The sequence below is a fragment of the Streptopelia decaocto genome (genome assembly GCF_964273445.1).
Source record: "Streptopelia decaocto genome assembly, chromosome: Z".
Taxonomy (NCBI): domain Eukaryota; kingdom Metazoa; phylum Chordata; class Aves; order Columbiformes; family Columbidae; genus Streptopelia; species Streptopelia decaocto.
Genome location: NC_138657.1, coordinates 20,526,788 through 20,537,435, shown reverse-complemented (window position 1 = coordinate 20,537,435; position 10,648 = coordinate 20,526,788). Strand labels below are relative to the sequence as shown.

At 38.7% G+C, this 10,648-nt stretch overlaps 1 protein-coding gene across 13 annotated transcripts in view; it reads right to left on the bottom strand.

The window, feature by feature from the left end:
* Nucleotides 1-3,640: 3,640 nt before the first annotated feature.
* MPDZ (multiple PDZ domain crumbs cell polarity complex component) overlaps nt 3,641-10,648 on the bottom strand; it is a gene marked incomplete at its 5' end in the record, with an annotated part of 99,074 nt that continues 92,066 nt past the window's right edge. For 11 of the 13 annotated variants that reach the window (XM_082075696.1, XM_082075692.1, XM_082075697.1 and 8 more), the window contains 6 exons: nt 3,641-5,987; nt 6,817-6,940; nt 8,037-8,149; nt 8,267-8,371; nt 9,260-9,382; nt 10,463-10,506. In XM_082075696.1, the coding sequence (XP_081931822.1) occupies nt 5,841-5,987; nt 6,817-6,940; nt 8,037-8,149; nt 8,267-8,371; nt 9,260-9,382; nt 10,463-10,506 (656 nt within the window). In that variant the 3' untranslated portion in view covers nt 3,641-5,840. Of the gene's footprint in view, nt 5,988-6,816; nt 6,941-8,036; nt 8,150-8,266; nt 8,372-9,259; nt 9,383-10,462; nt 10,507-10,648 lie in introns of those variants that run through there. The other 2 variants (XM_082075699.1, XM_082075695.1) reach the window with 2 other exon arrangements.

Here is a 10,648-nt window from a genome sequence, read left to right as displayed (position 1 = left end):
AAATATGCATGACAAAAATACGAACACTATCACTTCTAACTATCTTCTGGTCTTGGTGACAGCATCAAAAGTTAATGATTTCCCCATATGACAATCTTTATTATCATCTGTCCTCAGTGGTTCCTGTCACAAACAAGACTTTCCAGTATGCATTTATGGCTTTAACCATTATGATTATATTGATATTTATAAAACTCATCTGCAACATTGACCTTTCTACTCCCATCAGACATACCCACATCTAACACTGAGTCATGAATAACTTTTTTCAAATCAAAATGTGTGTGCTTTTTACAGTTTCAGTCAAAGACTTTCCCAACACAGAGAAAAACTAATTTCCTATTAACTACCCACAATGCTGCTCCCATTGCTTTTTGTAAAGTCCCCAATAATGTGAAACTATGAAATGCTGGATGAGGTGGCTATGGCAACCCTGTGATGAGAAGGTACCTGCAAGTTACAGCCAGCAAAGGACTTTAATGTGCCTCAGCCTAAGTGGTCAGGCAAAATGCCCAACAAGAAACGCAGGCTCCCTTGTTTCTGTCTGGTGTGCTGTAGTGGAAACCTGATAAAGCATCCTGAAAACGTACCATGGGGTCTCAGTCCTCCCAGTCCTGGTACTGTGCATTCTTCTGTGGTTATGAACAGTGAGAAGCATAAATAAATGCTATGAAAACAGTCCAAACTGTAATACTGTGTGGTTGACCAGTGCTGAGAGTCTCAACAAGTTATTCCACATCCCACAGAAATACTAATGAGTAACACTCACTCCTTTTTAGCTATAATGCCTGTCTTGCTCAAAGTGCACGCTTAACTACACTAGACTACACTTAATAAACTGTAATCTTAACTAATAAACCACCAAAGACTGAAACACCAGAACACATTAACAACCGCTGACAACTTCAAAGCCTCCCATCTTGACAAAAAACCTTTGCTTTGTCTGTCTGTGGGTAAACTGGACATCCAACTGCAAGCATTTAAAGTATTCAGTGTAGCGCACTCAGCTAAGAGCACCGGTAAGATTTATTGTATGTGATTCAAACACTCCCTTTATGTAACAGTTATATTTAAACTACCTATGTGAAGGCAGAGACTGATCAGAAAGTAGTTGCTCCAGTGTAGAAGGTTATCAGGCTGGTCAGGCAGGACTCGCCCTTGGTGGTTTATTAGTTAAGAGGAACTACAAAGGAGGACAAAAGGCTAGTGATATTGTCTATCTGGACTTCTGTAAAGCCTTTGACATGGTTCCCCGCAACACCCTTCTCTTTAAATTGGAGAGGTATGGATTTGATGTGTGGACTGTTTGGCTGAATGAGGAACTGGCTGGATCATGTCACCCAGAGAGTAGCAGTCAATGGCACAATGTCTAGATGGACACTGGTGACAAATGGTGTCCCATGGGGGTCCACAATGGGACCAGTATTGTTTAATATCTTCATCAATGACATAGACAGTGGGATCAAGTGCACCCTTAGCAAATTTGTGGATGACACCAAGCTGAGAGGTGCAGTTTACATGACTGAGGGACAGGATGCAATCCATAGGGACCTGGACAAGCTCGAGAAGTGGGCCCATGTGAAACTCATGAGGTTCAAAAAGGCAAAGTGCAAGGTCCTGCACCTGGGTCATGGCAACCCCCCGTTACACGACAGGCCTGAGGATGAAGGGATTAAAAGCAGCCCTGCCGAGGACGTGGGGGTACTGGTGTATGAAAAGCTGGACATGAGCTGGCAATGTGAGCTTGCAGCCCAGGCCATGATGATAGGGATGTAGGACCTCTCCTGCAAAGACAGGCTGAGAGAGTTGGGGTTGTTCAGCCTGGAGAAGGCTCCAGGGAGACGTTATTGTGTCTATTCAGGGTCTAAAAGGGGCCTATAAGAAAGATGAGGACAGACTTTTTTGTATGGCCTGTTGTGATAGGACATGGGGTAACAGTTTTAAACTAAAAGGGAAGATTCAGACTAGACATGAGGAAAAAATTTTTTACAATGAGGGTGGGAAAACACCGGCACAGGTTGCCCAGAGAGGTGGTAGATGCCCCATCCCTGGAGACTTTCAAAGCCAGGCTGGATGGGACTCTGAGCAGCCTGATCTTGTTGAAGATGTCCCTGCTCATTGCAGGGGGTTGGACTAGATGACCTCTGAAGGTCCTTTCCAGTCCCAAACTATTCCATGATTCTATGACACTGTTCGCATTTTGCTGAACATTGGTGGCATGCCTTCACAAGTTAACATGTAACCCTGCATTAAAACAAAGATCTACACAGCTTTTGAGGAAGATGCACAATCTACAATTCAAAATGAAATAAAAATAGTTTGTATATACACCGCAGGTGTTGAATGTGCTAAGGACAAGTGTTCACAGTTTTAAAAGCATTTATAAGGAAAGTGAAGATTTTTATCTCTTAGTAGTAGTTTCAAACGGTGTCTAATACAGAAGTGCTCCATACACATGAATATTTCAGATGCTTCAAATAATTTGTTTTTAAAAAGCAAGAAAAGGATTCATGTGGGAAACCACCACCAGCCTCCTTCCAATGCTTCCAATGTCACTTTCACTTTGAGAAAAAGCTTTCTTTGTAACACATTATTAAAAGTACAAAGTTCCTCTACATTACCTGTAAGTCTCTGTCAGTAAAACATCTTTTTGCCACTTAAGAACAAAGACAAAAATTTTTTTTTTTTTTTTTCTTATAAAATAGGCTGGACAGAGGGAAGGCAAGGGGATCCTCAAAGGCTACTAAATTTCAGGCACACTCCAAACTGAGAATTACCAGGACCATTGCTTCTGTAAAGCTAATCCAGAAATAAAATCCAGCAGAGGAACGAGCAGGAAAGAAGCCATACCAATGATCCATGCTTGCTGCCAAGGAATGAACTACGTTCATTCCGACAAGCCAGCTGTCCTTTCCCCAGACCCACTATTACAGAAAGTGACAGTCTCTTTCATTAATACCACTCTATAATTATCTAAGAGGTAAGCAGAGTTAAAAGAAAGGGCTGGATACCTGAAAAGAGAATGGGCTGGAGCCATTAAGATGCCAGGCCCTCCAGCTCCTACCCTATGAAGTCCCATAGTTAACACAGTCACATGGAAAAAATGTAACCAAAAATTGAATAGTTGGTAGAACTGGGGCCATGGTACCTAGCATGGTGATATGAAAGTTGAGTTGAATACCAAATGCCAAAGAAAACCAAACATTCTAAGCCTGCCAAGTTTATTTCACCTCATGACCCAGTGCATGGCAGCACTAAGCTGTGGTCACACAACAGGTTTCCCAGCAGGGGGCTGGGGGAGACCCTGTGCTCCGAAGCAGCAGTGTGGGTCACAGCTCAAAGCACAGTCACAGGCTCTGTGGCTCACTGTTTTGATCCATCATAGCAAGTCCCATGTCCGAAGGAATGCTTTTTAAAAAGACTGAACAATGATTAATGCTGTCTGTTTCAAAAAAGCACAGCAGCTTTGTATTAACTCACAGAGAGTTTTGGTATCTGTCTCATGGATTTGCTAAGAGTTTGCAAGAGAAGATAAAATCTTAAAATCAAAAAAAAAGCAATTTTTAGCAGATACTTTAAGTTTCATACAAAAAGTAATGCCTTTTTTTATTACTTCAGATCTTTTTGAATAAACCTTTCAAAACAGTATGAACAATGCAAACATGCAGTTGTAAAGCAACCAGAGACACACCTGCAACTTTATTTCTTTAACATGACAGTTTGAAATTTATTCACTTAAATCTTCCAACACAGCAGTAACAAAATATCTGTACACTACTTCTGTTACAAATATAGATACTATGCAAAGTGACTTTACATACTCTACTGTAGGCATTTATCACGCTAACCAAGGAATGAGTACAGAATAGCAATTGAGTAACAACAGCATCAGTAACAGTACCACCTGTTTTCTTTCATCTTATCCTATCGCAATGTAACTTCTAGAATAAAGAGACAAAACGCATTTTTTTAGTTAATACACTTAGACCTAGCTATCAATTTTTAATACTAATTCACAGACATTCCTAATACTGGTTTTTGTGTCCCTCTAAAACAAAAGCTAGTCTTTTGTATTATCCCCAAATAATAGCCTGATCATTGCCAGCATTTTCAGTTCAGATTTCTCTTAAATGACAACTAACATGGTGGCCTTCTTGCTACAATTTATTTTTGCTAATTAACACAAAAGGTCTTGTTGCTAATTAGCATGCTAGTTAGCTAGGTATCTTTCTCTCTTAAAAGACTTGGTGAATTTTTTCTGCAGGAAGGTAAATCACAGGCAAAGTGTGCTCTATCTGCCAGATTCATAACATCCAGTTTGCAGGAACAGAGGCAAAGTCAGCCTACAATCAGCCAAGGGTTCCAGTGAGTCTGGTTTCTGGCTAAAGTTTTAGTTAGAAACCCAGCTTAGGAAACTGAGGATGCTGACAAATCTACTGACCACGCTGCTGCCCAAAGAACAGCTCAATGATTGCATTGTACTTAGCAGACACTGTCTTGTATTTGTGCCTCTAAAATTAATATCCCCAAAACAATATTTGAAGCCCTCAAATCTCCTCTTCTGCTCAATGCTGATGTGGGAAGACATTCACTGCTGTCTCACTGCTCTCCTCCATTGGGAGGGATTTTCAGCTTTTTACCCACCCCCAACTCCTGGTTTTAGGCCTCCTCACTCCAAGGAGGACTCTACTTTTGCTGCTACTAATAATGCCAGCAACACCGTAACATCACTTCCTCCACCTCAGCTTTACCAATATCCAAAAGTCTCTGCAGCTAAGTAAACCTGCCCTGAGCAGTTTGTTCGCATCTCTGATTCAAGCAGCTTGCAGAAACATCAGCACAGAGCCTGCAGTTAATATTGCATGTTGGCAGAGGACAACCTTCACTTACACACATTTCATACTGGGAAGGTTGATTTCACACCCATATAGGCTAGAAAACACTACTATTATAAAAGTCTAGTTCTTCTAATACTGCAGTTGCTGGGCACTCTCATTCACCAGGAGCAGTTTCCAATAGCAAATGGATTTTTCAGCCCTGAGCACAACTCCTCTCCTTTCAAAACAAACACATACATCCCCTTGCCTAAAACAACAAGAACAACAAAACATACACACAGGAAAAACAAAACAAAAAAAAAAACCCAAACATAGAAAAAAACAAAACAAAACCACAAAAACAACCAAACAAAAAGCCAAACTAAAGCACAGTTGTTAGTTTGGTTTTTTTTTATACATCATGACTTATAAAATTTAAACACACAGACAAAGAAACTCACACCAGTCACCCTCCCAGCTCCTTCTACTTGGGCACTGTGACAAAATACAGCCATCTAAGTCCATTAATCATCCTCTCCTGGTTACATACTTTTCCTTCTTTTCCTAAAATTCCATACTTTGTTTGTACTTTTTTCAATAGCCTTATTTCTCTCTTCTGAGTACTGCTGCCCATGCCACCCCCTTGTTGACTTGGTGATTTTATCATTTTTCCAGCATACTTCAAATATTCAAAGCCTCTTAGCAAAACACTCCAGTTTTGTTGTGTGGTTATTAATGCAAACATTCCATTTTTTTGGTTGCTTACAGCATCCATTATAATACTAATAGCAAAAATATCCATGTCTTTCCACATCTGAAGTAACTCCATCCCAGTGGTCTGACAGTAAGAGAAGTACTAATATTGTACACAAAAATATGTTTAAATGTTACTTTTCTTCAGTGTTGTAACACAAACCTGTGAAGCTGTAAGAGCAAAAAGGCTATATAAACATTCCCATTCTCTTTGCTATGCTGAATGTAAATAATATAGTCCTGTTGACCCTAACCCCTTGGGCAGCCAGTTCATGACAAAACAGTCAAAGTGACTGTTCCTTTTGTCCTTTTCAGAATAGCAACTGCTTCCTCATGGGTCACCCCTTCTAAACTCTGCCCATTCACAGCAATGATCTGATCCCCTCTCTTCAGGCGTCCATCTTCTGCTGCCGCACCCTGAAACGATACAACATGTAATGCAGACATTTCTTTCTCTCCTTGTCACACTGTCCTTACAGCCTAAGATGGGTTCAGTGCACAAAACCCCTCAATTTTTGTTTTAATTTTCAATGATTCAATTACAGTAAATTGTAGTATAGCCTGCTAGTGCTGCAGTATGCCCTGCCCTACGTTTCACAATATCTAGAAATCAGATCTACGAATTTTTATATTCCCTTAACCCTGTGTGTTCAGCTAGTATAAGATTTAAACTCTGCTATCACAGAAATTACATTTTCAAGATCTGAAGACGTTTTCAGCAACTGGTGTAAGAAATTCAGAAATCAAAACCCAGCTCTGTACTTTTATTTACCAGAAAAGTCTGGGATTATTGATTTCAATTTTTTCTGACTCAAGGTTATTTCCTAGGGCAGTGCAAACTATCAAACCCAGGTCAGTACCTGAACTTCCCCAAAGGTCCAGCCTGAGGTCAATTATTTTATCTTGGTCTACCTTTCAGACTCTCAGTCACAACAGATAAAAAAAGTCTGTTCTACTACCTGAAGAAAAGTCACTCTAAACATATGGCAAAGGGGTTGTTTTTCTAAGTATGTGCACAATTTCAGTTATGAAATGTGTATATGCAGAGTCACATGCATTTGGAAATTCTGAATTTTCCTAGGACTATAGCCTTTGAATCCCACAAGTACATTTTGACCAGCACCTGCATTACCGAAACTGCGATAAACTGTAACAGTCCTTTGGCTTCAAACTCAGGTCACGTTTTAAGGTAGTAGCTGCTGTGAACTAATTAATAAATGGATTGACTGAACAAATTTACACTTACTTTTGCAAACACTGTCTTCACATAAATGGGTAAGTCTCCATGGGGACTGCCATAACCACCCACAATACTAAAGCCCAAGCCATCTGGTCCTCTATCCAGAGTAATGGTCTTGTACTGAGGAGGTCTAAGAAAAGGAAAACCGAGTATTGTGATGTTTTCTGAACTTAGAATATTTAACATAAAATGTTTTTCCTTTCAGGCTAAGCAATAAATTTCCCCTTCCCCTTCCACTGTAACTACAAATGTTTTTATTATAACGAACTGGCTATTTTGGTTCACGTAAAACACCATAACTGTCCAATGCCCTAGTTATTACTTAAAGGTAGCTATTCCAAACACCTCTTGCATCCAGCTCAGGGCATAATTATGGCTGCCGTGTCCCACTAAAACTGCTTATTAGCGAAGCAGATACGCAAAAACAGTACAATCTCCATAATAAATAAATAAAATAAATAAATAAAAACAATCTCCATAATAAACATCTACTTTAAAAATCCGGTAGCCCACTGTATCTCCTAAAAAAAGTCTAAAATTAGCCCCAAGAGTTTATGTTGTAAGGTTTAATTGTTTCTCCTGTAATACATGACTCTGCATTTGTATGTATGCATTTATACAGAGCATTTATATTTACCCACATATACTTTGACTTCAAGAAATTTTGAAGTTCTATCTTTTGAAATAGATCTGTGTGGCTAAAGAGCCACATTCTCTCTTTCCCTGTTCCTAGAAGAAAAATGCCTCTGAACTATGACAGAGTTTTAGGCAAAACTTGTTTACATAGATGTACCTTGCAGTAAACCAGAAACAGTATACCTTGTATACCAGAAAAGTTTGATGCTCCTGACTGCCCAGTGCTAGAAAGCACATCATGGAAACACAGGTTCCCCTGTGGAAAGGGCCTTGCTATTTAGGTCTGAGAAAAAATATTTTGGGTGTATCAATTAATCCCAGCTACCAAGGCTCAGTGAAATAAAGGAGACTGTATTTACAGAGAAGAAATCAAATCACATCACATCATAACTCTTACAGAGGGGCACAGCACAGCAAATCACATCATGAAAAAAGCAGAAAAGGACCTACAGGTCCCATGTATACAACATGTGTATGTCACTATTAAGTCAAACAATTAATCCATTATTTTCTAAAACTTGTTACATTTTTAGCTTGAGTTTCACCCAAATAAACAGGCTAAAAAGGTTGTATATTCTATAGTTACTGACCCTAAATCATCCTGAAAAATGCTGGTTGAAGTCAGTCCTGCAAATGAAAGACTAGACGTGGGTGGATCCTGCTGCTGACCAGTCACGACACTTACTTCTCCTCCAGCTACAACCTAGGAACAGAGTTCATAAACCAGTAAAACGAGAATGCTGACACTAAAACAATTCATTGTAGTACCTGGCAAAATAGAATTCAGAAAATATTCCAAATGTCACTGAACATTTTTTACCTGCAATTCAATAGTGCCTGAAGCATTTTTTAAGAGACTAACAGCTTGAGAGTGAGTCATGCCCTCAGTAGATGTTCCACAGATGCTAACAATCCTGTCCCCAACCTGCAGAAGAAAATGTAGAAAATCTCACTAAGAAAAAATTTAGTTACACAGATTCCCTTGTCAACAGCAAAACCCTGTACTTGCATTTAGCCAGATTTTATCAGTGATATAGGGCAGGAAGAAAGAAATTAGCAACTCTTCACAGTACATTTTCTCTTGAAGGCAAATAATCTTTAAACTATATAATGACCCAATACAAAGGTAGAAAATTCAATATCACAATCAGCAAATTACACTGATTTAGTGTATTCAGTGTAAAAAGTACTGATGCTTTACAGAATTGATCCTAACACTCTAGAAATATAGAACATGTAAAAAATAAGGTGCATTTTGCATGTCACCTGAAGATAGACAGGCTCAGGTAGTAGATTATCACCAGAGATTGTATGTTGGAATTCATCCTGAAATAAAACTGTCTGTTTTCCAAAGAGTACAAATCAAATTCAACCATCTCTGGTACAGACTAGATACAGTAGCCATCTAAGTGCTTGATCAGATAAGAACTCCCACAGATAAGCATAGAAAACATGAGAGATAAAACAGACTGTATACACAGAGTTGCAGGAACAACCACACTCATCAGACAGGCTCACTTACAGAATTCATCACTCTGAACCACTCTCTCTACCTTTAGTTTTCACAGAATGGTTCCCTCTAGGATCCAAGGTTTCTTTAGGATTTCCTTCCCACAGTTAGTATATTTCAGCAATTACCTTTTACCAAGTTACTAATTTGAGTTACTGTTTCATCAATCCAAATAGTGAAAATTCTTGTCACAGCCAGAAGCACTTCTGACTGTATCATTAAACTCTTAATTTATTACCTGCCTAGAGTAATTGCTGTGCATTACCCATGCAAACTTTACAACTTTCTTAACAATTAACTTACTCTGAGTTTCTGAGTCTGAGCTGCTACTCCATTTGGATGCATCATGGCAATAAATATAGGAACATCTCCAAGAGGACTTCCTACACCTCCAGCAATGCTCACTCCTAGTGAATCAGCAGGACCCTGTTATTGTCATGAAAAAAATTAGATTTTTCTGGAAAGAAAAGCACATACAGAGAATTGTAGGCTTATCTCAAAAAAATACTAAAGCCTCTATCTCATGAAAATCAGAATTCCGATGTCTCTAGCCATTTTTTAAGTTAATACACTATGCACCATTTCAGGAAATCCCAGAGAGAACAACATATGTTTCTTCCTATCACTGGTACGTGACAATTTGATGACTTAGTTCTATGTTTTATCTTAACCAAACTAAATACTCACAGAATTCAGTGTCAGACCCTTAATGTCAGCATAGAAAGTCCGGGCAAGGAAAACAGAACAGATGGGATTGCTTGTCCTCAATATTTTCTACATTAATCTCCTATTATGAACCTCCCAAAGAGCAGAATTAATCTTCACGCTCCCCCTAGTGTCCTGTTGTTGAAGAACAAAACTAGCTGTTCACTGCTGTACAACAGCCTACTGCCTAACTGCAAAAACTGCTATTGTAAACTGGTATTTGCAGATTCTACTCTACAAACAGAATGGATAACTACAACCCATGTAATCAAATGAACTACATGTCACATAAAGCTAAACAATATTTTGGACAATCAGAAGCAGTCTGTGACTGAGATCTCATGTTCTTGTAAATAAGGAAGCTGATTGAATTTCACAGCTGGAAACCTGGCAGCTGTCATGTGAGAGCCTACCCATTAAAAATATATATGAAGAAAAATACAAAATACAAAAAAATGGGCTTGCAACTTCAGTATAGTTCCCTTCACTTCACTAGAACACAGTCTGGATTTAACTCAGTCTGATAACAGTAAAGCTAGGTCCCATTATCTCTCACTAATCCTTCTTTTGCTCTTAAAACAGGTCACAAAATGTCATAGCAAAAATTACATTGATTTTACATAAAAATATAGGCAATGGAGTCTTGACCTGAAAAGATAGGTCAATTAATTAGATATTGCCACATCAGTTCCTCTCTCAAAATAATTACCAGGGCCAGACTACTTCCTTTCTGTGAACACATCTATTGACAACAACTACAAAACCTGTTCCTAATAAATACTACTTCATGCTGTAACTTACCTTTTTTATTTCAACTGTTCTTAGTCCCTGTATTTCAGAAGCTGCTGTGAAATGAATTTAAAAAAAAGTTAAACTAGTATTACTAGGAAACTTTTCCATTAAAGTTAGATAAACTGCTATGATGATTCTAACTTCCTGCTGGTTTGTTTTAGACATATGCTTTAAGCAGAATTTGAATGTGGCTGT